We start from the raw sequence: 27,829 nt of genomic DNA on the forward strand, positions 1-27,829 counted from the left end.
ACACACACACACACACACACAGGCTCTCGTGATTGCTACACATCCCACCTTGCTTCCTTTGGAAAGAACCAGGCCCCCATATGAACAAACTGTAAGCAGTGCACACGCACCAGATGCCTCCACAGGACAGTGGAGTGCATGGCCCACCGCTACAGCTGATTATTACCGCCAGTCCACCAGGGCAGAGCAGGTGGAGGAAGGCTGGAACCTGTCCTCCAAGTGACTGCACTGGGGCCCTGTCCGGAGTCAGTCTTTGCTGTTCACCACTGAGCCTTGAAGATCCAACATACCTTACAGCAATTAATCATGGGCCAGACCTCCAACCGCCTTGAACAAAGGAATCATGGCAGCCCAGCGAGCCCCCGCCTGCCCCTAAGAAAGGCCCTCTGTGCACCGAGAACACCAGTGGGGCTGCCACGGTGAACTATCACCACCCCTGGAGCCGAAAACGCTTCTCTCCCGTTACTTCCATCCAGAAACTCTTCTCCTTTTTGCATAAGCTTTCCCTTTGCATTGCTTGCATTGCTGACTAAAGTCAAGTGGCTTCTGGGCTATACGAGCACCTGACAACTGACAGAAGCTGAAAGTGAGAAACCCTGCAAGTTGGACAGGGCAGCTATGACCCCATGAGGGACACCCAGCCCTGATGCTTCTCTCAGACCCCACTGTAACCTTGGCTTCGAGGACACAGCCCCTCTCCCGGAGGCCTATCCGTGTGCACCGCCTCTTCCTCAGAGAGCAGGGGCCCAAAACAGCAAAGTCCCAACCCCAGAAGCTCACAAAGAATCCCATGCCCAACCAGGAGCTGGTCTTTTCTATCATTTCTCTCCTCATCCAAAGCTACCAATAAATGCTAAGACGATCTTCACAAAAGGGAAAGAAAGCTGAGGTCAAAGGCATTAAACAGACAGGGCTGTTGCTTATTTACTGATTTCCTGAGGGCCTACGAATGTACAAATGCGCTGGGCACTGTCCTCCCCGCCCCCCACCGCCCAATAAAGGGCATGGACCATCCATGGGTGCAGCATGTCCCCTTGACTCTGCGGGGTCACGGCAGAATCTGGCACAGGAAACCACACCCCAATGGGATGGGGTGCTGAGCACGGTGATGGGCACGACGTGGCGGAGCTGTGCTGTCCCCTGGGGTGGTGGTCAGAGCACTTACCAGGGACCAGGCATGGCTCTCACCCTGCAAGGGCAGCCCCATCTGAGCCTCATGGCTGCGCCACGAAGTGGTCGTGCTGGTCCCACCAGGCCAGCAAGGAAACAGCAGCCCAGCACAGCAAGGCTCAGGAAAGCACCAAGACCACACAGATGTGTGGCGGCGACAGCGTCGGTGCTGCAGAGCCGAAGTCAGGCTGCGGAGCCCACGGCCGCTTCTACCCTGCACTGAGCAAGAGCCCGCGGCTGAGAGGTGGAGGCAAGAGGCCAGGTCCGCCCAAGGAGAGCTTTACAAAGAGAATGCTCGAAAGTGCTGGAGGAACCGAGACAGGTTCACTCTGACTGGGGTAAGAAGGGTGGGGGCAGGGGGACAGCGAGGAGAAGCGGGACCAGCCCAGCCACACCCAGAAATCTAGGCCTGAATCTGAAGAGTCATATGTTAATGGCTTGGAGCACCTCAATACCAGAAAAGAGCACATGTTCAAGGATACACAAAAGAATACCTGTCCAAGATAACTAAAAAACATAAAATGCATTTTAGTTACAAATTCATAACAATTTTTAACAAGTACAAAGCAAGGGAACTGCTACAAACAAATGCTGGAGAGGGTATGGAGAGAGGGGAACCCTCCTACACTGCTGGTGGGAATGTAAAGTGGTGCAGCCACTGTGGAGGACAGTATGTAGTTTCCTTAAAAAATTAAAAAAAAAAAAAAAAACAGATCTACCGTCTATCCCCACTTCTAATCCTACTCCTGGGCATATATCCAGAGAAAATAAAAATTCAGAAAGATACATGCACCACAATGTTCACAGAAGCACTATTTACAACAGCCAAGACATGGAAACAACCTAATGCCTGTCAGCAGAGGACTGGATAAAGAAGACACGGTACACATCCGCAATGGAATATTGCGCAGCCATAGAAAGAACGAAACAATGCCGTTTGTGACATGGGTGGCCCTAGAGATGATCAAACTAAGTGAAGTCAGAGAAAGACAAACATCACATGATACCGCTTACACTTGGAAGTTAAAGAAATGATACAAATGAACTTATTTACAGAACAGAAACAGACTCACAGACATAGAAAACAATCTTATGGTTACCAGAGGGGAAGTGGGGGAAGGACAAATTAGGAGTTTGGAATGAATACATACACACTACTATATATAAAATAGTTAATCAACAAGGACCTACTATATAACACAGAGAACTCCACTCAATACTCTATAAAAACCTGTAAGGGAAAAGAATCTGGGATAGAATAGATACACACATATATATATAACTGAATTACTTTGCTGTACACCTGAAACTAACACAATATTGTATATTAACTACACTCCACTATAAAATAAAAATTAAAAAAAAAAATAAGGGACCTGGCCAAACTTGTAGGGATAAAAACTGGCCGTAGCACGAATCAGGAGCCCAGAGATCAGTGTCCCCAACCTAACTCACCCTGCACAGGCACCTACCTCCTAGTCCAGGGGACCCATGTCCTGTTCTGTGAAATTTATGTGACCACTTTGGAAAATAAAATCCACGTAAATGTGAACTATTACAATTAAGTCCATCATCAATGATCCTTTCTCTGAAACACTGGTCTTCAACAGTCAACAGCACATTTAACCAATACTCACCTCTCTCTCAGCATGATTTTTAGAAAAGAAATCCACGAGGGAAACCGGTTTATGTCTCGATGTGATTCCTAACTGCAGTATCCTAACCCTCCAGTGTGGCTTGTTACTATTCTGAAACCATCACCACTACATTTCCTGGGCCAAACATGTCTTTCTTAGTCTTTGCCAAGGAGGAGAGATGATTCCATTAACAGGACCTCATGGCGGGACTTTCTCAACATCATCGAAGCACAAGCTACTCCAATCCCCAACAGGCTCCCGCCCCTAGGCATCTGGACCCACAGGTGCCTCTGCCTCAGGTGCATAGATCAAATCACAGATGGGGATAAAAGTGACCTTAGGGCCTTGAGAAGCAGTACTCAGAAAATAATCTTTCCCCCTCGGGCCTCCTGTCCCCATACCCCACTAAGAAATCACCTCATCTGAGTTAATTAATGTGGCAAATTAAGGATATAGCATTAGGAGGAGGAAACCACAAAAAGTCAAAAGGAGAAGTGAAGCCCTGAAGATCAAAACTGCAACTCCTCTGATGCTGGGTAACTTGTTACTAGGAGACGGGGCAATACTCTCATGGAATAAAGGCTGCAGAGGATGACTATTGGAGCTTCCTCCCAAACTAAGCTATGTTCTTTGGGAAATTAAAGCCACATTACCATATTTAAAATAAATAACCAGAGGGAATTTGCTGTGTGTCTCAGAAAGCTCAAATCTGGTGCTCTGGGACAACCAAGAGGGGTGGGACGGGTGGGAGGTAGGAGCAAGCTTCAAGAGGGAGGGGACATATGTATACCTGTGGCTGATTAATGTTGATGGATGGCAGAAACCAACACAATATTACAAAGCAATTATCCTTCAATTATAAATTTAAAAATTATTTTAAAAAACTTAAAAAAACATTGTCAACTCTCCACACCATATGAAAGCAGCCACAATTTATGGGTGAAATGCATAACTCTCAAGTCCTAGTCAGCCCACTTCTCTCAAAACTGACATCCACAAAATTCAAATGAGAGGAACAGACATCTGAGAGCCCCCTGAAGTTGTAAGTATATGTCATTCATGCACAAGTAAACTTAGGTGGCTTCTTTTTTAAAACTATGACATGAGAAAGCAAAACAAGCATTCATTTATTCATCCGAGTCTGAATCACCATTAACATTTTCACCCTATGAACTGCAGGTATCTGGTCATTTGTTTTTAACGAGGATAAAACAGTGTGAAGCCAATAGAATATTTATCTTGGACAGAGATCTGGATTAGGACCAGAAAACAGAAGTAGGGATAAGCAAACATTTCTCTGGAAGGAGAAGTGTAAACAGTGTGGTCTTTTCAGTGATGGGTGGAGAGTGAACCCAACCTCTTCATGGCTGATCTAGAGAGACAGCCAGGGACAGGGCCACGTGTAGACAGCACTAGACATTTTCTTGTTGAAAATGTCCAACTAGAGGGAACACACACTAAGCTCTTTCAGGTTCTCTGAACATCAGATAAGTACATGAGTTTCAGTTTGAGTAAAGGTCTGGTCAGTTTAGAGAATGATGGCGTTCAAGCTATTCTGATGACAAACCCAAGCTCTCAAAAAAAAGTACCTTGTTAAGAGAATACATCATACATTTCTTGGTGATGAACCTTAGAAATCTAAGCTGGAACTAGTATAGAAAAAGATAAAATGGTCTACAGAAAAGTCTCTAAGGTTGAATAAAAATTAAATAACCTTGTAACTGGAAAGAAAGAAGAGAAGGGGGTAAACATAGACACAGACAGGATAAACACGCGTACTGGTTAAATTCTGCAGGGGAAGCCTGGGGAGATGTCCTTAAAAGCTTTAGAGAGGCAAGTTTATGCACAGAAAGGAACTTCCATAGAATGGCTCATAAATTTATATTCCTCTAAGTAGTAATACTAGCTAAAAAAAAGCCAGGCTTGACTAAGTATATTTAAACATTGACTGAGCTACAATCAGCGTCCTCAGCTCTGTGCTGTGTGCTACAGGGACATATGATGTTCCCTGCACGCAAGGTATAATCTGGTCATGTCTGGTTAATTAGAAAACCAGCTGGTAGAATGTTGTCAGTGGCATAAAGACCAAACAAAGAAACAGTAAGTGCAGGGGCTGGGGGGAGGGGTGTGCCCACTTGGGGCTCAGCAAAACTGTCAAGGTAGCATTTGAACTGGGTGGGGAAAAGCAAACAGAATTTGGACAAAAGTAATTTTGAGGGAGGGACTAGAAAGAGAAAAGTCTTAGGACGTAGCATGGTGACTACAGTTCATGCTGTATTGCATATTTGAAAGTTGCTAAGACAATAGGTCTTATATGTTCTCGTGATAGGAAAAAAACATTTTTGTGACTACATGAGCTGACACATGTTAACTACATTTATTGCGACTGCCTCACAATATTCATGAATAGCAAATCACGATGTACACCTGAAACTAATAAAATGTTATATACGAATTATACCTTAATTTTTTGGCCATGAGGCATGTGGGATCTTAGTTCCCTGACCAGGGATAGAACCCACACCTCTTGCACTGGAAGCATGGAGCCTTAACTACAGGACTACGAGGGAAGTTCCTCAATGTTTTTAATTACAAAAAAAGAAAGAAGAAAAGTCTTAAGAGAGAGATGTAGATTTCCCAGGCCCCTTTGGCAAATACTAGCCTAAAATATCCCCTCAATCACTGTCTCCTGAGCATTATGACTGGGGTATTCAGCTGCACCTCAAGTTCATGTGCAAAAACAAACATACACATTGCTTTTTTCAAGTCATTTCTCCACTTGCATTAATTATGCTACCATTTGCCCGGGTTACTTAGGCTCAAACCCTACACGTAATGTTATATGTTACTCCTTTTTAAGAATTACTTACTCTTTTTGTTGACAATTCCCTGTCCCTTTCACATCATTTCCCTATTTCTCTGAAACATGCCTCAAGCACATTCCTCCATGCATACCAGTCAGGTCCCCCTGGAAACTACGTGCAGAGAACGCAGTGCAAGACAGATAAGCCCATAATTACTTGCAAACTTTGATGCCTGATCTCAGCCTTAAATCCTGGGAAGCTGGACTGCGCCAGGCTCGGAACCACACAAGAGCTGATGGAGAAAACCAGCTGTGTGGATCTCAGGGCCTAAAGCAATGTAGGTCAGTGACCTCTTCCTCTGACCCCAAAAGGCCACATGGGAATTAATCTGATGGTGAGGAAAGACCCTTACTGAGAATGTCAGCCAGCAAAAAAAAAAAAAAAAAACTATGAAGCCTGCTTGTCCCAGTGTTCAGGGCAGAGGTGGTCAAGGCCCCACAGCTCAGATATTTCTAGGATAAGAAGAAAAGGTGAATCTTCTGAGCAGAGGGGTGATAACTGACAGTTTAACAATATTTTGGATTTGTTCAGATGGGGAGGAGCAATCCTGTTATTTTATCCTCAAGGATAACTGTGCCCACCCCCAACAGTACCTCTGAGTCCTGGAGCCCAAGGGCTCTCCACACAAAGGTTTCTAAAACATGGGGAGAGAGCGGAGGTCTAACACAGGACGGACAGCAAGACTTCCCTCCAGGATGCTACCTACCATAGTCTGCTGATTGGGCCATAACAATCCTTATAATCCAGTGCTCATTTTGAACCTTGCTGTTAAAACAGCTACCAAACACGCTAGCGGTCAAGGCAAGCTTCGGCCAACTCACGTGGCTACCGCTGTGTTAAACACAATATTGACTTTTATGGTCCAGGCTGTAAAACTCCATTCTCGCTGCAGCAATCGGAGCAGCAGGCGGTCATCAGCTGGGAGAACAAAGTCCAGCATCACCTGGGTGGGAACTAGGTGGCTTGGAAGAAGGAAGACAGGATGCTGAACAGGCTGTGAACTGCGGGTGGGCTGCATCTCCAGGCACCAGGTAGCCTGTAACAGTGTCAGCTGGAGGAGGCAGAGGGCGTGGGTTTTTGAAACTAAGATCCTCACCACCTTCACCACCACTGAAATTAGGGTCAGTACTTAGCACTTCAGTTAGGTGAGATTACAGACAACTGGAAGCTTTCCCTTCGTCTAGTTTCCGAGACAAATGCCTCTCTCTTTCCCCTTGTCCATCCCTTTTCTGTTTGTAAAAATCTAACTCGTGTTCAAATGCAATCTCCTCTCCTTGGCTCAGGTCTGAAATTTTAGGAAACTGTTCAGCTCTTCACAAAACTTGGAAAACCACTTAGGGGAAAAAAAGGAACTCCTGGGCTATGAAAAGAGATAACTGGGAGTGGGAGGGGGGAGGAGAAGGCAGAGCACAGAGGATTTTAAGACCATGAAAATACCCTGTATGATGTTACAAGGATGGAAACGTGTCATTACACATTTGTCCAAACTCACAGAGCATACAACACCAAGAATGAACCTGAAAGTTAACTAAGGACTTTGTGATGACGGTGTGTGGAGGTAGGTTGGCCCTTGGTAAAAAAAAAAAAAAAAAAAGCACCATTCGAGTAAAGGGGAAAACTCTGGACCTTCCTCTCAGTTTTACTGTAAACCTAAAACTACTCTTAAAAAAGTCTTTACTTTAAAAGGGGGACGGTGTGGCTCCCTGATTGTCTTGTGGTTAAGAATCCACTTGCCAATACAGAGGACATGTGTGTGATCCTTGGTCCACCAAGATCCCACATACTGTGGGGCAACTAAGCCCACGCACCCTGAAGCCCGTCTCCTCCTCAACAAAGCAGCCACCACGGTGAGAAGTCCACACACCAAAATAGAGCAGTCCCGGTCACTGGTCACTGCAACTACAGAAAGCCATAAGAAGCAATGAAGACCCAAGCACAGCCAAAAATAAACAAATAAATCTTAAAAACAAAAAAACAAAACAAAACTGTGTAACAGATTCTTAAGAGTTTAAAAAAAGAGAGAGTGAACTCCCTACATGTATGGATTCTGCCAGGAGCTGGGAGGGGAACCATAAAGGGGAACTGTGACATTACCAGCTTGTATCCATTTGGTTCTTCCGTTCAGAGATGAGAAGCCTGGAGTTGGGGATGCGGGGGAGACTAAGGAATATCACACAAAGTAAAACTGCACTGATCTGCATGCGGCACCAAAATTTAAGCGAAAGTATTTGTGCTGTGTTGCTTCACCCACTGCTGTTCACACCTGCAGTGGCTCCCCAGTGCTTTCGGGGAAGGAACACCACCTCCTGATGAAGACAAGCCACCTGCCACTTCCCCACAGTCTGGACATCACCCAGAGTCGGGATTAACACAAGGAAGAAGCTGGAGGAGCTGGAAGCAGAGGCAGGCAACACTGGACTCTGAGAGTGACAAGACCTGCTGTGAATGGGAGGCCTGACAGGTGCTAAGTGTTGTGCAGCAGGTGTAACTGACGTGCGCTCTCTAGTCCTCAGGACCTTGCGAGAAAAGCCATCTTACATTCATTTTACTGAAGAAAAAACTAAGACAGGTGTGCCCTACGATATAAGTGGGGGGAGCTGGCTTTGAACTCAAGAAAACAAATCCACAACGGATTCCCTACTCTTTCTATTAACCCTCCAAGTACAGATTGAGGACCTCCACTTATTCTTTGGGGCCACGGAAATTTAAAACTGAACATGTATATAATGCTTGCAAGGCCTTGCACGTTCTGGCCAGTGGATCCTGCCTCCCGGAAGCACTCTAACTTCAAAGAATCTGATCCATTCGCTAACCCAGGAACACTGCCGAGGTGACGCACCTCCAGCCTCTCCAGCCCTGAGTCCTACCCCTCAGGTCTTAACTCCTGGGTGAAGCCGCCTCTAAGCAGCCAGACTAAAGAGCCCTCAGTCCTACCTGCCATCTGAACAGGACAGTACACTTGGTCCTGCTCTACTCGTTGCTTTGTACCACCAGTTAGACCTTAAACTTGGTATCTATCATTGCACAGTTAAACGGGAAGCTCCCTAGAAATATTAGACCTCACACTTCCTTATAAACCTCTTAGGAACTTCAAATATTAACCTGTAAAGAAGGAATACAGACCATGTACTGAATTGGGTTTTAAATTCCCAGGGCCACTAGTTAACCAGACATTGATCTCCAGCAAGCCTCAGTTTTTATCTGTAGATTATTACAATTTTATATTTACAAATTAGCTAATAAAATACCCACTGTCAAAGGGTAACTGCAAGAGGATGTAAGCAAAGACCAGGCAGCCCGGCGCCTAGCGCACAGGAAATGGTCCCTCCTCCACAGACACTGGGGGCTCCTCGAACACTCCAGAGAAGCAGCTACTTACAGGCGTCTTAAAAGACTGCAGACACACCACTTACACAGATAGTCCATAGTTAATGAGGTTTAGAATACGAAAACATATTTTTAAAACCACAAATGGCTATTTGCATTATAAAAGAATTTTTCTTAATTTTTATTTATTGCCCATGCTATAATAGTAAAGGAATTTTTTAAAAAGAATATTTACCTACAAGGTCATTACCCCATCACATCAACTCTTGTATTTTTCTGTTTTTCTTCCAGTCCTTGATCATACATTTATGTATTTTATTAGTATATTCATATTGCAGGAACCAACTGATTCTGAGATTTTTATTTACCATATCTAATATTTGATTATGTTATTGTAACATTTTATATGTTTATTTATGTATATTATGTAGCATGTGTTATAATCAACATGATATATATTTAGTATTTTATGTATTTGTTGATATACTAAATATGCATTAATATATTTTATATATTGTATTAAAATACTTAATTTAATTATATTAATAAAGTCCCCATAATCATTTAATCATAATATCCTATGAAGCTAACATCACAATTTAGCTACTTTCCAGCTGTTAGACAAGTATAATTCTTTTTAGATTTTTATCATTCTAAGAATCATGCTTAAAGAACATCTCCAGGTACGGAAGTTTTTTTTGGTTTTTCTTTTTAATACCTTCACGCAGAGAACATTTTTCTTTTAAATCATTCGAGCCCCAAAATACAAGCTAGACAGGGGGTCAATAACTCCCCCGTAAAAGGTACAGTCCACCCACGGGCACGGTTTCTTCAGGGCACTTTCAATCACCTCCACAAGCCAGCCGCTATAGTGTTACACACAGTTACACGGCTAGGCGCGTAGGCAGGTGCAGCATCTCCGGAGAGTGATTTGGCAGAAATTCCACCCTGGATCCTAACCCTAGAAAGATACTTGAGCTTCTGCATAAACATCTTCTGACCAGGATGTTCACCATCTCTAATAAAAAAAAAAAAAGACTGAAAACAATCTAAACATTCATCAATAGAGGGCTGTCTACTTGACTGCACACTAAAGGTACCCAAGTTCATAAAGACAGACCATAGACAACCAGGGTTAATGAAACTGGAATCTCGGAGAATGCTCTGGGCGTTTAAATCTTTCTGGGGTCCTGTGATGTCCAGCCAGACTGGAGAACCACTGGGTTAAATAAAGTCTTCTACATGCATTCAGTCAGCGGAAACTAGGCAGGTATCAGCAACATGCTGGACGGTGTGTATACCAACTACCATTTCTGGGAATGAAAGGTGATGTTTTTTCTTGTGTCTGCACAGCATATTTCCAGAAGGATAAACTAAAAGAAACTGGTATAATAAGGGTAGCCTGGACTTCCCTGTGGCTCAGTGGTAAAGAATCCACCTGCCAGTGTAGGAGACACGGGTGCGATTCCTGGTCTGGGAAGATTCCGCATGCCAAGGACCAACTAAGCCCGTGTGCCACAGCTACTGAGCCTGTGCAACTGGAGCCCAGGAATCTGCACACACTGAGCCCACATGCTGCAACTACTGAATCCAGAACACCCTGGAGCCCGTGCTCTGCAACAAGAAAAGTCACACAATGAGAAGCCCACGCACTACAATGAAGAGCAGCCCCTGCTTGCTACAACTAGAGAAAACCCATGCAGCAACAAACACCCAGCACAGCCAAAAATAAAAAGAAATAAAAATATAGAAAATAATAAGGGTAGCCTTTGGAAAGAGAAATTAGGGGTGTGAAGTGAGAAACTTGTATTTCAATGTATACCATTTTATACTGTTTGATTTTTAATCAGGTGCATTTAAAAGTTAACCTTGAACACAATCGTAATTTAATCTGTGAGCTGTTTCTCAGGAGCTCGTGGCACTAAGTGGCACGCAGTGTTCCAGGTCAGGGCTGACCTGTTCCAGGTCAGGGTGTTCCTAGGGTCTCCACGGGGCCCTGCACACACGGAAGGGACCAGGCAGCTTTCCTGGCCCTCTGCGGGATCATGCGGCCCTGGCAACCAGTGCACCAGCCTAAAGCAAACAGCACTGCCTGCTAAGCCAGGGAAATGTTTGCTCGTGGCTTCCCTCCCCACTCACCGAGGCCATTGCCAATGACACATCAGTTTGGGCCATCTCTTCCTAAAGGGCATGCCAGGTTTATAAACCCATTTTAAATGAGTTTTTCAGCTGGAAACATCATGCATGGAATGCAAAGAAGATGCCATCTTTTTTTCTAAAGCACTTACTTCCTGCAGCCTGCAAACACCATCTCTGAGGATTTAGAATACCAACACTGTTTTTAGAATTAAGTTCCCCAGTGGCTCAGTGGTAAAGAATCCACCTGCAATGCAGAAGACGCAGGAGACTCAGGTTCCATCCCTGGGTTGGGGAGACCCCTTGGAGGAAGGGATGGCAACCCACTCCAGTATTTTTCTCTGGAGAATCCCAGGGACAGAGGGTCCTGGTGGGCTATAGTCCACAGGTTCACAAAGAGTCAGACATGACTGAAGTGACTGAGCACACGTGCTGTATCTTCTGTTCAAACAGCCACTTAGCTAATTTCATTCTATAATGTATTTCAGTTTTACCAAGCCACACAAAAATTCAATAATGCTAAATAGCATAGGATAGTTTTATAGCAAACAGTTTGCTAGTAATTTCAGAGGTTTACAGATATTATTAAATACTTTTCCTATAGGCTGCTTTCAACAGCTATGAAATTTCATAACTAAGTCTCAGATGTATTACCTAAGTGTCATTTTGATCATTTTATTTATTTATTTTTAGTTTTGGCTGCACTGGGTCTTCACTGCTACACAGACTTTCTCTAGTTGTGGTGAGCGGGGGCTACACTCTAGCTGCAGTGTGGGATTCTCACTGTCAAGGCTTCTCTCGTGGAGCATGGGCTCCAGGGTGCACAGGCTTCGGCAGTTGTGGTACATGGGCTCAGCAGCGGTCCCTGGGCTCTAGAGAGCAGGCTCAATAGTTCTGGTGCATAGGCTTAGTTGCTCCGTGGCACGTGGGATCTTCCCAGATCCAGGATCAAATCCATGTCTCTTGCATTGGCAGGCAGATTCTTTACCGCTGAGCCACTAGGGAAGTCCCTTAAGTGTCTTTTTTATGTTTCTTTGTTTTTTAAGGAGTGGGCATGTCCCTTTAGAGTATCTACCTCATTATTTTTATATCAGAAAAAGAATTCATTCATATTAATGGAAAGAAGGAAACCACATTGTCTATAACAAGATTCCTTTGACAAATGACAAAATGCATATCAGAAACATCAAGAAAAAAACAACATAGTCTATCAAGAGATCAGGTTCTGGAATACCAGAGAATAAGGATCGTCTGCTTGCAAAAGTCTCATTCATTCATTCCTCTAACAAGCATTTAAGTACAACTTCCTGCCAGGCCCTGTACTAAGCACTACAGCTGGGACAGGAGGGCTAGAAGAATTCCCATATCTAACCACTACATGGATGTTTTCTTGTTTCATTCAATTACTCAAATGTATGCTTAAATTGGCTAAACAATATTTTTGTTACTATTTCTCAATCCTGTTTTAGAAGAGAACTTGAGTAAATGAGGATAGTCAAATAAGAGCTAGATGAAATCAAACACACTAATGTCTTTCCATTACTCCAAAGGTTTCAACCATATGACAGAACAAAACACTCAGTTTTCTGGGTACACCCAGGGAAAGATGGTTGGCAATCTGAGGTAAGTGTAAGGTGTTAAAGGCAGAACTGATTAGACTGGTGATTTTGCTGCTTCTTCCTAACACATCCTAAATCAACACCTGTTTCATCTCTGAGGAATATGCAGGTTAACATCTAACTTGTCTCCAACTTGTGAAGAAACAGTTGCCATGACAACTGAACAAAAAGTTTAGTGAGCAAAATTCACCAATGAAATGCAAAAATCCAAATTCCATCTAACTGACATACGTGTACTTGTAAGCAAATGCTAGTTTTCTGTTTGTTAAACCATCAAAATAAATGAAAATATGTTCTGTGAAAAGTTCCATGGATACAACATTTAAACACACACATTTTTGTCACAGTAGGTCACAATTAAATAAAACGAAACAGTGATTGTTTGACAAGTAAATCTCAGCAGTGTAGCATTTAGCATTACAGGGTTTCAAGTGCACTTTCTTCAAGGAAAACCAGATACTTCTAAAGTTAGTATATTTCTTGGGTTGTGCTAAATTGTCAAGTAAATTCATGTATATATTCCATTTCTACTGATATCCATTACTGATATCCCCAATTTCCCAGATCTAATGCCTAATGATCTGAGGTTGAACTGATGTAACAATAATAGAAATAAAGTGCCCAATAAATGTAATGTGCTTGAATCATCCCCAAACCATCCCATACTCCCCTGGTCCATGGAAGAACTGTCTTCTATGAATCCCATCCCTGGGGTCAAAAAGGTTGGGGATGGCTGGATTACACAATGTAACCTAGGGTATATTCAAATAAATGGACTATCAATTTCTCTAGAAAAATCCTTCTATCATCAACACACAGTTTACTTAGGCTGTCCACATGTGACAGATGTGTGGTTACATTATTAATATCCAACATACAATTATCCTCACTAGAAACTCAGCTGAGGTTCCCACCAGATATGCAGGTTTCCCCTCAACCCCCATCAGCTCTGGGGGATGAATTTCTACTGCCCCAGTGACCACTCTGCAGGAACTGGTGGTCATTTTCAAGTAGATACCCATAAATAATCAGACACTAGTGGTCACTGATTTAAAGGTGTATTTTCTCAAAAACAGAAATGCTCTTATATGATGATGAAAATGTCTTAAGTGTGGTGATAAAATCATCTTCATAAAGCAGGCACCTATCTCTTCATAACACAACACTGGGTGCAAATTCCAGAGCACGATCTACATATGAAGCAAGATTCAGGGACAAATAACTAGAAAAATATTCCAAACGTATCTATGAATGAAAAGCACATAGTTAAAGAGAGAGAAACATGATAGCGGGGGATCCAGACTCACACTAATACTGAAATCTCATGTAACAGAAAGCACCTGCCATCTAACACATACCCAAAACATCAGAGTATTAATGGTTGCATTTATTGCACTTAATATATTGTGTTATTTCGGCACAAACATAGAGTGCAGTAAGAAATAGCATGATGTGTGAGATGGCACATTGTCCTTCCCAGGAGTCCATCACAGAGGCGGCTGGACATTTCCGGCTGAACACAGAGGGACAGCAGCCCACCCCCTTGCACCCCCATCCTGCCCCCACCCCATATGCTGCAAAAGAGTGTCTGTGTGGCCTGAGCGGTGAGTCATGGATGTTCCACTTGCAGACAGGGTGGGGTTGAGGGAAGTCACCATTACATGCCCAGTTAGCTGGAAAAGTCCATCCTGTTTTTCCTCTTTTACATAATAATCATTTCTCACAAACCTGAGATAAGAAGAACACTTGGTAAGTAGGAACACACCAGATATTTTAGCATTTTTATCCACAAAGGGAAAGACTGACTTTTACAGCCAAGGACGTGATCTCATGGTGCAGGCCTGATCGTTCATGCCAGCAAGGGACTCGGACAATCAGGATAAAACATGTGTTCTTTTGTGCCCACACCAAGAAAAACAGTGTCTGGGGAAATCGCACAGCACCAGTTCTCAAATCAGATTCACCCACCAGGAGTTCACACCAACAGCCAGATCATTTCAGGAGCACAAGGACAATCTTTTACGACTTCCTTTGCCAAGGAAAAACAACTGCAGGGGCTTCCTTAGGCTGATCTGATGGGCAGACCATGGGAAATACATTCCAAATCCACGGTGGCAGAAATCAGCCCCTCTTTACTTCTACCCTCTGTGCTTTAAAAGACCGCGTGACCAGCCCATCTCTTGAGACCACCTGCTAAGTCAAATGACAACATGTAACACAACCATTTCACATTCAGAACTTAAAACCGTAATACGTCTCTCAGCTTTAAAAACATCCAATCCCAGCCCCTTAAACTTACTCAAGCTTCCCCCAAATCTAAAAAGTTGTGTTACCTTTTTCCAAACACACTTCAAATAAATCTTAGTTAGATCTCTCTTAATCCAGGTGATCACCTGGGGACCTGGCTGCAGCTCCTGAGCCTGGTGGACACCATGCTGGCTGAGGTTGGGGGAGGCAGGAAACTTGCCCCACTAGTAAAAACTGTGCACACAAGTATCGCCTTCAATTATCAAGTTCACCAATTAAACTGGCCTCCTAAGGATCATCAAGAACTTAGGTGTTAAGTATATTAAAATTCACAGCATATTACTCTTAATAACAGGAACTACCAGTTATTGTAGCAAAGAAGAGAAAATCTATAAAGACTTTTTATACAAATTGGGTTTCTCAGCAAATCTTACACTTAATCCCTACCTCACAATGGTAAATACCCCAGAGCGTACTTAACATTTAAAACAACTTAAATCACAAAAGTAACACAAATTCATTAGGGCAAAACCCAAAATACCAACCAAATGTAAAACAGAGAAGAATCAAATAAAAATTTCACCCACTGCTTGACCGCTGCTGTTAAAATCCTGGTAGCAGGGCTGCTCACCCTCTTCCCACGTGCGTGGTCCCACACCTACCTTCAATATCATTCACAAGTTTATATTGTTTTTACTTTTTCTAGAGAACACCTTTGCATGTGCACATACACACACACATGTACACATATAAATACACATGTACATGTATATGTACACAGAGTCAAAAAATAAAGATTTGGCAGTTGCAGAGTGCCATCCGCCATCCAGTTGTATCACTTCACCTAACAAATTTTTCCTTTCCACTTAAATAAGATTTTATTCTTGATAGGAAAAACTTGCAAATAATTCTGAAAAACATACCACACTCCTAAAGCCAATCCTGACTGCCCAGCCACCTTCATCCAAATCTGATGAGGGTCTTAGCACTCCTCTGAAAATTCAATCTGTTTCATGACCAACACCATCGAGGTGAAAAAGAGAAGTAATAACAAGTTGCTTCAGCTCTGTCTCAAGTATCCCAACTAAGTAAAGGAGAAATCAGCCTCTGAAAAACAGCTCAGTTTTTGAAAAGCCTCAATATGAGTGATACTAAATTCCATGAGTTAAGAGGCCCTTGGTAATACTTAAAATCATTCTGTACTGCATTTTACTCTTTTCACAAGATTTTCAAATATATTACTTTCAAATATATTACCTCCCTATCGCAACCTTATTACACGGGAAGGATCCAATCACCTTACTTACAAATGACAAAAACTGAGGCCCAGAGAAACGGAGAGACACGCGGGTCTGTGCACACACATGGTGGCACAAAGCGGGATGAAACTGATGGCCTCCTTGACTGGTCCTCCAGGTGATTTGAACGGAACCCACCTTATGAGCTAGACTCTGACCCCAAATTCTTAACACCCTCCAGGGCCCAGCTCAGGACCAGGAGATGCGGTGGGGTGGGTGTACTGACGAATCGCATGATTTATGTGTCACGTGTCTTATTAAAAAGATCATTAAAAATGTGGTGTAGTGGAGCTAGCTGTGTTTTTTCCAGAATATTCCTCCCTTACCCCAGGAAAATCTAGTTAGATGCTAGCATCCTGGGAGCTGGTGGGCGGGCGGGGGGAAGCCCTCCTGCTAGAGGGAAGAGTAACTCCTGGCCTGGCCCTCAGTCACAGCGAGGATGAGAACAGTGTGTCCTCAGTGAGGTACTTAACACAAGAGTGTGCTCCTTATCAGCGTCTGAATTATCTTCCTGTTACAGTTTCCAATGTGTTCTCTGCTGCTGATGCATGTCGGTGTAGGATCTGCTGTCCTTAGATGTCCTACCCTGGTATGTACAGGTGGAGCTCAAAGTCACACACCCACGAGCTAAGCATCAGACCCTCTCAGATAACGATAAGTGGATTAAATTATACTAACCCTGGAGCAGGTGACTTAAACGTGGAAGACGTGGATTAGCACGAACTAGGCAATGTGACTTCAAATATTCAGGACTGGAGGGGTGTGGGGGTGGGGTCTCTCCCCAGCACTTAAACAGTCAGTGGCCTAGCGGCTGAGATGCTCTCCTGACCCCTCACGTCCCAGGTGACACACATACTTCCTTCATCTACCTGGTCCCAAATAAGACACTGGATAACCCATGATCTTTTCCACCTCCATCTTACACACACATCTGAGGCGGAAACTGGTCCGCTAATTTACCAGAGACATTTAAAAATAAGATAAAATTTCAAACTTGAAGAAGACATGAAAGAAGTTGGTGGACACATCTTGGCTTTCAAAAGTTCCTAAAATGAACATGCTGACCTGAGATGCAAGGCAACCAGGAACCCAATTCTATTTCTTATTTGAGCTGCCAGACACATAACCTCATTCTGTTCTAATTTATCCTTCTGGAAAAAATTCAAAAGCATGTGTGTGTGTGTGTGTGAATTAGTTAAAAGTGAAAGCAAAAAGAAGAATTCTTTCAAATTTCAAGACCATAATGCAACTTTATAACTTTAAATGGAGCTTATACTTCACAAAAACCATAATCATAATTCCTTCTCTCAAACTTATAAATTCAATCTCTTCTGATTCTTTTCCTGTTTTCCTAGCAAGCTCTTTCCTCAAAGCTATGAAATGGGCTTCCTGTCAAGATCCTCAAAGAAATACACGTAAGAAGGAATCTCAAATGTGATGATTCTTTGCCCAGGAAGTACAAAGATCTGAAAAAGACCTGCAAGGTAAGTTACTTACCCTGGTCCTCAAAGTTCCTCTCTAATAAGTTCCAGAGAACCGGAGGGACATAAAGACGGCTGGGAGGTCAGGGACGTGGTGAGGCCCAGGGTTAATAGAGCACTATCCAGGGCAAGACTGCGGAGGAGTAGGGAAAAGTTTAAAATAACTAGCGGAAGTCCATCACTGCAAGAAGATATAGAAAACCTCTAAAACAAAAATATGTATATATATAAACTGGATCTTATTTTTACTTAGGTTTTTCCCCAAATACATAGCAATCTATGTTACAAAACTGCCCCCAAAGCCTACCTGAATCTTCCTTTCCTTCTCAAGATCTACAAGTTACCTCCTGTAATTAAATGCACTGAAAAACACTAAATTCACATTAGGCGTGCTAGAGTTTTAAGGTAAGGTTTACACCTTAACTTCTGGAAATCTATACAACCACAGAGCCCCCAAGGGCAGCTCATCACCCCTCTGAGGTACCCGTTCCCCTGAAAGCACAAGCCATGTCCTATTTGGCTAAATCTTACACAGGGCAGGACTGGGACATTTTCCAGGAGGCTTTCCCAGGATGGCTTCACAGCATCTGAGAGTTAAGTCAGGTGACAAAGCAGGAGGAAAGACTCGCCCTGGCGCCCCGGGTCAATGTGACGTGTCATGGTTGATTTGTCCTCATCTTCCTGAGTCTTTACGTCATCTTTTCCAAGGTGAGCCCACAGCAGACACACTGCTGAAGGGTCCTGGGATCACCAATTCTCTCCAACACATTTACCTCCAAAACTTGCAGAAAATCCTAAAGCAGTCAACAAAGACAAAACCCATAACCAGTCCTTGGCCCAATTTTGTGTTCTTCACTAGACACTGACAGGAAGTCAGAACACTACACTGAAAATGTTCCCACCAAGTTAGAATCAGTTTCCCTAATATGGCCAGGGCCTAAATATAGCCACAGTATTTTTTTGGTTCAAAATACACTCCATTGCAGTTGTGGATGGAGGGAAACACTGGTGGGCAAGTGAGCAGAGAGCATGGCAAACCATGGCCAGGCATTTGGGGCTCTCACACCCTAGACAACGGCTGCTCAAGCAAAGATAGCTGTAACTCATGCCCTGTTCCCTCCAGGCTTTGTCCCCCCACCCCCCACCAAGTCTGGGTTACTGGAGGAAGAGAAGAAATTACACACCCTGAGCCTGAAGTAATTCTACCGTTTCCAGAAGCAACAGAGCATCACTAGGACCCACAGCAGTGAAAGGCGCAGAATGCCCTACTCGAATTTTAACGATTCAGTTCACCTGCAGAACAAGGGAGAATTTAACGAAGGTGTGTCAAGTCTTCACAATTTACCTTCCAAACAACAGCACACACCCACACACACACCACAGACACTAAATACTGGTAATATTCACATAACTGCAACCAGGAGCTTTGTATGCTTTCAGTGAGTGGAATTTAAGAAAAACAAAATCTAGAGCATAAAACTTAGTCCAAAATGTATTCAAAGTTTCACTTAAAACTTTTAAAAGGCTTATTACACTAAGTCTAGACCTAGTGCACAGAGAGGAAGACTTTAAACTCTTTTTGCAAGACATTTTAGCCGAAAAGTGTCAGGATTGGAAGTAGATGCTCACTAAAATACTTGCTAGAAAACAACAGTTAAGGGGAAAGAAATGAACTTCTCAACGTAAGCGTGCTGAAAGGCAATATAAAAAGGCCTCTTTTAAAAGAGCCCTTGAAAGCAGACGAGCCTAGAGATTTCAGACTGGACTGTCTGGTCACACAGCTCGAGTGAAATGCAAGTTCAGACACCAGACAAGCTGCTCGGTTCTCTGCGACTTTACGTCTGCCCGGCTGTAAAATGGGAATTATGGTCTTAGCCGCCGCACAAGGTTGTCGGGGAAACGAACCAGAGAAATCAACCTAAGGCACCCAAGATGCCAGCGCGCCCCCCGGGCGAGTGGCGCGTCTCCGGGGGGCGCGTGTTGGTAGGGCAGGTCCGAGCACACACACGCCCCAGCTTTGTTAGCCCCCCTCCCTCGGCCACTTCCTAGAGCATCTCGGGCCCCTCACATACCACGCCGGGCCCCCACGACGGGGATACGACACGCTCCCATCCACGCGTCCGAGAACCGGTCCCCTGCTCAGGGAGAAGGAGGGTGCCGCGCTCGTGCCGCCGCGCGCTTCCAAGTTCAGAGCAGAGTCACGGACACAATAGGGCCGAAGCGGCGCCCCGGCCCCCACCGCGGCCCCCAGACCACCGGGCGGCACTGTGGGAGTCCCGGCAACCGCGAGCGGGAAGGGGGCCCGTGACCGCGCGGACCAGGGCCTGCGGTGCCGGAGGCGGGGGCTTCGTGGCCGGCGGCAGCGGCCTGGGAGACCCCGTCCCCTTTTCCTTTCCCCCATCCCCTTCCCCTCCGCCCCCTGCCCGCCTGTCTCCGGCCCCTCACCTGAAGGCTGGCCCCTCCCGGGGCGCCCGGCCCGGGGCAGTCGCCGCCGCGGAGCCGCCGCCGCCCTTCCTGTTGAAGAGCCTCTGCAGCAGGGTCGGGGCCATGGCGCTGCGGCTCTGCTGCGGCTGCGGCTCCGCGGCCTTGGCCGGGCTCAGCGCGCGGCCGGGGGCGGCGGCGGGGCCATCGCGGCGCGGGGAGCTGTGCTCGGCGCCGGGACCGCCGGCCGGTCATATGACGGGGCTGGCCCGCCGCCGCCGCGCGCTGACAGTTCTCCCTGCGGGAGGAGCCGCCGCCGGCGCGGGAGGAGCGCGGGAGGAGCGCAGCCGCCGCGCGGCAGCCATTGGCCCCGGGACCCCGCCCGGCCCCGGAACCGGGGGGGAGGGGGCCGGGGACCGGGGGAGGGGCGCGGGAGGCGGGGGTCTCGGGGGTGGGTGGGGGCGCGGCGCTTAAAGGGGCCGGGGCGGCGCGGGGCCGGGGGGGATGTGGGAGGCGGGAGCCTCCACGGGGTGGGGCACGACGCTTAAAGAGGACCCAGCGGGGGAGGAGCGCAGCGCTTAAGTGGGAGAGGGGGACAGTCGGGGGGCGGCTCAGGTGGGCCGGGAAGGTCGAGGCAGGGGCGCAGGGGGCGGGGCCGGGGGCGGGGCCCGGAGTGGAGGCGGGTTGGTGGTAGTGGCGCGCTGGGGGGGCGGGGCCGCGGGGGGGGACAGCGTCCCGTGGGGGTGGGGCGGGGGCGCGCGGCTCTGCGGGATGCCGGGGTTCCCGAGGCTGCAGGGGTCAGTTGGAAGCGTCTGGAGAGCTGCAGGGCGGGTCTTTGTTGTTTGGAGACAAAGCCCCTGAACTTGGGTCCTGCCTGTGCAGGTGCGCGGGCTCGTTCACCGGAGGCGTGCTCTGGGGGTTGAGTGGACTCTCACCACACCCAGGGTACTGATACATCTGCCGTATGGGCTTGCTTTTGTGAGTTTTCTTTTTAATTTATTTAAAAAATTTGGTCGTATAATTTGCTGTTTGGCGTCTTCGGCCATCATTTCCATAGTTACATAAAAAGTTGCACGTGAAATCAAAAAGCACGTGGAGTTCACTACAGGGATTTAGGAATTTACGCTGTTTTATAACAAGGGACTGCACTCCTGATATTTAACAGACCACATCCTAGTCTGATACCAACGGCAAACGATGTTTGATGTGGGGAAGGGGAGAACTTAACCATGGTACCTGAGTTCACTTACCTTTCGGCCCCACCTGATCTCCGTGAGCACTCCAGCCTGGGGCTGTGAAGGACCTTAGCCTTATAACGCTGGCTCCACAGCTTTAAAAAAAAAAAAAAGCTGAGATCCGACTCTGCCTCCTACGTGTCCTTCGTGAGCAGCAGACTCTGAGTGCTTCACCTCAGACTTGTTTGAGGGAGGACCACTGGAGACTCAAAAAGACAAATGTATTTCCATGAATAGAAATAGTTCAAAATATCTCTTGTGGGTCCATTTTAGTTTGCATTATCAATTTTTATTGCATAGGTTTCTAGCCTTGGTGAGATACTAGCTGTGAGTGAAGACGTGATGAAATTTCACAAAGGTAAGGAAAAGGTGGTAGAAATCGAAACTTGTTTTTTTCCTTCAGATTTTACCATTAACATGGTGGATTCAGTATTCTTGCTGGTTCATCCTTCCCCACCATGGAGTGTGCACAGACCCCTGATTTGCAGCTCTGCTGTTCTGTTTATTGAAAGCAGGTACGCCACAGGACTGCCAGTATTGGTCAGTATCTGGTATTCCAGGTATTGGTCTCATCTGTTAGAACTTTATTTTAAAGACAAGGTCTGGGTAATACATAGCCTGCAAAACACCACCCTCCCTTACCATGTCCTTGGTCAGAAAAAGTCTTTTATTCTTTTCTTTAATTTTTATTCTTTTAGTTTTGTTTTTGACTGCGCTGGGTCTTGGTTGCTGCACAAAGGCTTTCTCTAGTTGCAACAAGCAGGGGCTACTCTTTGCTGCGGTGCTCAAGCCTCTCATTGTGGTGGTTTCTCTTGTTGCAAAGTATGGGCTCTGGGCTCTCTTGCTTCAGTAGTTGCTGCTTGAGGGCTCAAGGGCGCAGGCTCAGAAGTAGTTGTGGTGCAGGGACATAGGTACTCTGCAGGATGTGAGATCTTCCCAGACCAGGGAAAACTGTATCCCCTGCATTGGCTGTGTGTGCTCAGTAGCATCTGACTCTTTGCCAGCCCATGAACTGTAGCCCACCAGGCTCCTCTGTCCATGAGATTTTTCCCAGCAAGAATACTCAAACGGGTTGCCATTTCTTCCTCCAGGTGACCTTCCCCACCCAGGGATCGAACTTGAGTCTCCTGCATTGGCAGGTGGATTCTTTACCACTGAGCGACCTGGTAAGTGTGGCTTCTTATCCACTGGACCACCAGGGAAGTCAGGTCTTTTATTCTTGAAAGTAAAATCTGGACACTCTGTGGTGTGCATAGCAGCTTTTGTAACAGCATACCGTAGAGGAATTTGGCATGACCTTTGTTCCTCACTTCCTAGGGCTGTTTCTGTCCCAGCCCCATCCTAGGGTGCAGGAACACTCACCAGAGGCAATTAAAAACTCAGCCTGCCCCACCATTATCTTCAGTTTTGGACCTGATTGGACACCTCTAAAAGAAAAAGTGTGCGTTTAAAGCTATTAAGAACGTTCTCAGGGGAGAAAAAAAGGAACTGAAATGGTGCCCTTTTTTCACTTTGCTTCCTCTCAACACCACATTGTTCCTCATCCTAGTTCTGGCCACACCTCTCTTGCCTTGGATTTTAAAGTATTATAAAAGTCCTAACGAACTGAGTTTTGGGAGGCAACTCTGGACAGCTGTAGCACCTCGCTTTCATTATTTCTCCTCTTGGCCATCTCGGGCCTTTTTTGAAGTCCCGTGTGCCCCCTGTCATCTGTGGGTCACTGCCTCTTCCTGAGGCTTGACATCACCCCAGGCTCCAGCACCGGTCCTTCTATTCATCTCACCCACCCCACCCTACTCCGTTTTGGAAAATACATCCACTGGCTCATCCTGTAGGCATCAAGAGGAGGAGGAAATCAAACAATATCCTGAACGTTTGGAGATACACAACAGCACTAAGGTGGACAAGGCTGTCTTCCTTGTCCTGGTCCATCCTGAGACCTGGTGCGCATTCCCTGGCATCAGTGTGAGTTCTGTAAATTGCTTCAGGTGTGTTGCTTCTACGATCAGACTGTCGTTGTCCCTTAGCCTACCCGATACCTGTTACCCATTCTTCCCAATAGAAGCCCAGTCTTGTTCAGGTGTCTGTTCCTCTCCCGGCCCAGGGTGCCTCAGGGCAAGCCAACTGTGCCCAAACTGAGTCTGAATGATCTACGGGTAATCCCATTGCTTTTGCAAGGTGAGCTAATGGGGAATGGGAGGCTATTCTAGGCAAGGAGGCAAGAGGGAAAGGAGCTGGCAGAGGAGACATTCTGGAAGTCTCCTCACTCTTTGTAGATAGCTGTAAGGAGAGGGGTGGGGTTTTTTCTTCTTTGTAATGCTATAGCTGTTCTGCAGCCTGAGCATGAAACCAGCCAGAGCAGAGAGGTGTGGCCCTCGATAACATTTCTGAGGCACAATCCTTGTACCTCATTCGATGAGATAATAATCCCAACCTTCCCCCTCATTTGATGAGATAATGGCTCTTGTATCTGAAGCCAAAAGCAGCATATAAGAGAGGGTCCTGTTTTCTGTCCTGGATTGCTTGTCATTTGAGACAAAAAAACCCTACCTGCTTAACCCTCAGTGTACCAGATAAAACAGTCATCACCAATGGACCTGTTCTGTTGTTTTCATATTTTTGTCATAATTTTTTCAAATTATTAACAGGAGGTAAGAATAAAGGAATGCTAAAAATAATTTTGAACTAAATTTTACTATAAGTTTAAAGATAAAAAAGTCAACTTTTTATTCCACATTTTCCTAAATTTAGAGGAATATTACCCAAATGGACCCGGTCCCTTGAATACAGCTATTGACAGAACAGAGGATTATGGATTTTTGCACCTCCAGCTCCATTCGTGGATCTTGTGAGATAGCAGGCATCAGGCATGTGGTTTTTTGAACAAATTAAATAAAAATGTTGATGTGATAGTTTTACTTCTTGGTTTAAAAAATTGCCCATAAGATGCTTCCTTCTTCCAAACTTTAAAAAGATAGGTTCTTTTCAGGTAACACTTACCTGCTTATTAATGACTCTAAGGTGTGTAACTTTGATCCAGCACTCAATAAAAGCCTCTTAAATTAATGCACTTATTTCAGATTCTGTGGACTTTATTTCACCTCTATAGATGAGGTCTTGGGAGAAATATAGAAACCCTCTCCCATACGCTCATTCACACTCATACACAGTGCATAAAATTTAGAGAAGGGAGGAAAGTACAAAGATGAATATAGTTATGTTTTCATCTGGCAACCTGGGTAGATAGAAATAGCTACACATAATATATTTGTTACCTTCCTTCCTTTTTCTTTTTTTTTTCCCCCTCTTTTGTTCATTTGTTTGTTTCAGAGGGATTTTTATTTGTGGATCTGATGAGCACCTAAGTCAGTAATTCAACAAACAGTATAGTTTGTTGTTCTTAAATCATTAATTCTATAGGAATTTATCTAGTTCATGTATTTAGCCAATAGTCATCCAGCTTTCCAATACCACCCATGCTTTAGCCGTGTTTGTTGCACAAGAATTACTTTAGAATTCTGCTTAAACTTGTGATTTGCCCATAAATGTTTTGCCTTGCTCCCCAGTTTTTCAAAGCCCACTAAAATGACAAAGGTGAGCCAAGGTGTTGGTCTGCAAGGAACAAGAACAAAGGGAGGGGGAGATTTCCACAAACATTTGGCAAGGACAAGTGTTTGAAGGTGGAAAGTGGATGAAGGAGGAGTAACCAACTGATCAGAGGAGGAGTTCAAACCCAAGAATGAAGATGCCTGTCAGTCCCCCCAGAGACTCTGAAGCCTCTGCTGTTGGGAGGTGAAGGTCCCTGAAGGATGGGTGAGGGTTTCCACATGAACTAGTTAGACTCCAGGTCCTTTCTGTCCTTAGCCTGCACAGCCAGGCCCTGTCCATCCATCCGTAGACCAAAGAGGGGCATCAGGTGAGTGCCTCGCTCAAAGAAAGAGATGGTGTCAGAGAAAAGTTCTCCCGACGTTTGCAATGGTGGGAGCCCAGTGGAAGGCCAGTGTTCTACTAGAGCATCTGCTCATGGATTTCACAAATCAGTACTCCACACCAACAATCTTTCATAAAATGTTTAGAGTTTCACTCTTCAGTATGAACAGAAGTCCAAACAGAATCACAAACCATGTGATGAACACCTGCAACATGGTAAGGAAAATACAGAAGCAAAAAAGCATTATGGGGTGAACAGAGACAATGCAAGGAGATGGAGACTTCAAAGCTGTAATTGATGGGACTTTCCTGGTGGCACAGTGGACAAGAATCTGCCAGACAATGCAGGGGACATGAGTTTGATCCCTGGTCTGGGAAGATCCCACATGCCTCGAAGTAACAAAGCCCATGTGCCACTGCTACTGAGCCTTGCCCACCCTAGAGCCTGTACTCTACAACAAGAGAAACCACCAAATGAGATGCCCAAGCATTGCAACAAAGAGTAGCCCCCACTCCTCAAAACTAGAGAAAGCCCTCAGAAAGCAGCAAAGACCCAATGCAACCAAATCTTAATTAATTTTAAAAAAAGCTGTAATTGATGAATAGCATGTGAGGGACAAAGGAAGATATGCCTGTAACACAAAAATGACAAGTGATGAATAAAAGAACACTCAACAAGAAGGTGCTCTCAAAAATTAAATATATGATGATGTAAACAAAACACTCAGTAAAAGGAACTGAGGGATAAAGTTGGAAAAAATGATAAATTGAAAAGACAAGACGAGAATGTTACAGAATTCATCCAGGAACTTACTAATAGGACCTTTAGAAAAGAGATCAGAGAAAACAGAGGGGAGTAAATTACCCAAGAAATAATAAAATTTCCCATAACTGAAGGGTAAGTAAGTGTTAGTCGCTCAGTCGTGCCCGACCCTTTGCGACCCCATGGACTGCAGCCCACCAGGCTCTTCTGTCCATGAGATTTTCTAGGCAAGGATACTGGAGTGGGTTGCCATTTCCTTCTCCAGGGGATCTTCCCAACCCGGGGATCGAACCCAGGTCTCCTGCACTGCAGGCAAATTCTTTACCGACTGAGCTACAAGGGAAGCCCTAACTAAAGGGTAGGCATCCCTATAGGGATAAGGGCCCACCTAGAACAATACATTTTTCTTGAATCCTGCTTCATGGCATAGCATCATAAGTTTCAGAACATCTTGGGTAAGGAGAAAAATTGTAAAAACTTTCAGAGAGAAAAGCTAGTCCTGAAAAAATGGAGCAGGATTCAGAACCGCATCAGAGTCATTCCTGGCCGCTCTTGATGGTGACAGACAACAAAGCCCCACCTTAAACTTTCAGAGGGAAGACTGTTTTCATCCTAGAACCCTTGACCAAACTAAACCATAACTCAGTATGTGTGTAGAATACACACATTTTTAGATACACAAGCTCTTAAACATGGCACCTCCATTCTTTCTCAGGCAGATGAAAGAGGTATGTAGCAAAATAAGGAGTTAAAACAAGAAAAGGAAAGATAAGGCAAGATAATACTAGGAAGAAAGGCAGTAAAGTGGCAGGAAGGAGCGACCCAGGGCTTCTAGAAAACAGCCAGGCCAGGGACAGGAAGGAGAAGGGAAGAGGTAGCTATGAAAAACAGAACATAAATATTCCAGCATAGGAATATATTCTTTTAAAAAATTACTTATTTATGTAAATGCTTATTTATTTGACTGTGCACAGTCTTCATTGGCTTCTCTTATTGCAGAACAGACTTTAGGGCACCCGGACTTCAGTGGTTACAGCACACGGGCTCAGTAGTTATGGCCCTCAGGCTTAGTTGCCATGTGGTACATGGAATCTTCCTGGACCAGGGATCAAACTCATGTCCCCTGCATTGGTAGGCAGATTCTTAACCACTGGACCACCAAGGAAGTCCAGGAATATATTCTTTATAAGTATGTGCACAGATGCTGGAGCACTGGGGAAAAATGAACAATAGGTAGCTGGAAAACCAAACAAGTGATAAAATGAGGCAGTTATTAACTTTAGGAAAAAAGTATGCTTGGGAAGGAAAAGAAAAAGTGTGGTTGCAATACATTACTTGGCTGTTGGTCACTGAGTGAGCAGTATTTGTGTAGTCCCACCAATGTAACGTCAGCTATTGATTTGGCAGAAATTATGTGTGACTGTGTTGGGGGAGGGAAGAAAAAAAGAGTTGGGGAAAAGGGGGGAGAGTCAATTTATTCACAATAGCAGGAGGTCAAGAGACAAAGTCTTAAATTGGAAAATCAAGAAATAGTGACAGAGCATATAATTTTTTTAAGTTATGCAGGAAGACATCAGTGAAACTAGCTAGAAAAGCTGAAGGCGGCAGCCTATATGGCTGGACCTGGGTGAGGGGAAGGGTGGAGTAGGAGGCTGCTGGGTTTTATTATAAGCCTTTTAATACTGTTTGACTTTTTAAATG

General features: G+C 45.0%; 1 protein-coding gene and 1 long non-coding RNA gene across 10 annotated transcripts in view; one reads left to right on the forward strand and one right to left on the reverse strand.

Annotated features, from left to right (window-relative positions):
* The window catches only part of FNIP2 (folliculin interacting protein 2), a 129,449-nt gene extending 107,944 nt beyond the window's left edge, over window positions 1–21,505 (reverse strand). For 2 of the 6 annotated variants that reach the window (XM_086346940.1, XM_086346938.1), the window contains exon 1: window positions 20,225–20,587. Coding sequence is in view for 3 of the 6 variants with exons in the window: in XM_086346932.1 (XP_086203058.1) it covers window positions 19,852–20,180 (329 nt within the window). In the remaining 3 variants the exon portion in view is untranslated. The other 4 variants (XM_086346939.1, XM_086346937.1, XM_086346934.1 and 1 more) reach the window with 4 other exon arrangements.
* On the forward strand, window positions 20,723–24,509 carry LOC147355220 (uncharacterized). Of its 4 annotated transcripts, XR_015144379.1 has the most exons (6): window positions 20,723–20,815; window positions 21,083–21,178; window positions 21,839–21,950; window positions 22,527–22,601; window positions 23,271–23,613; window positions 24,187–24,509. It is a non-coding gene; the product is annotated as an uncharacterized LOC147355220 (long non-coding RNA). The 4 variants fall into 4 exon arrangements; XR_015144377.1 differs by lacking the exon at window positions 23,271–23,613; XR_015144378.1 differs by lacking the exon at window positions 20,723–20,815 and having other exon boundaries at window positions 20,936–21,178.
* The last annotated feature ends 3,320 nt before the right edge of the window (window positions 24,510–27,829 follow it).

This window comes from Bos grunniens, chromosome 17 (assembly GCF_055505025.1).
Source record: "Bos grunniens cultivar Pamir isolate PY7600 chromosome 17, Bosgru_T2T1.0, whole genome shotgun sequence".
NCBI classification, from domain to species: domain Eukaryota; kingdom Metazoa; phylum Chordata; class Mammalia; order Artiodactyla; family Bovidae; genus Bos; species Bos grunniens.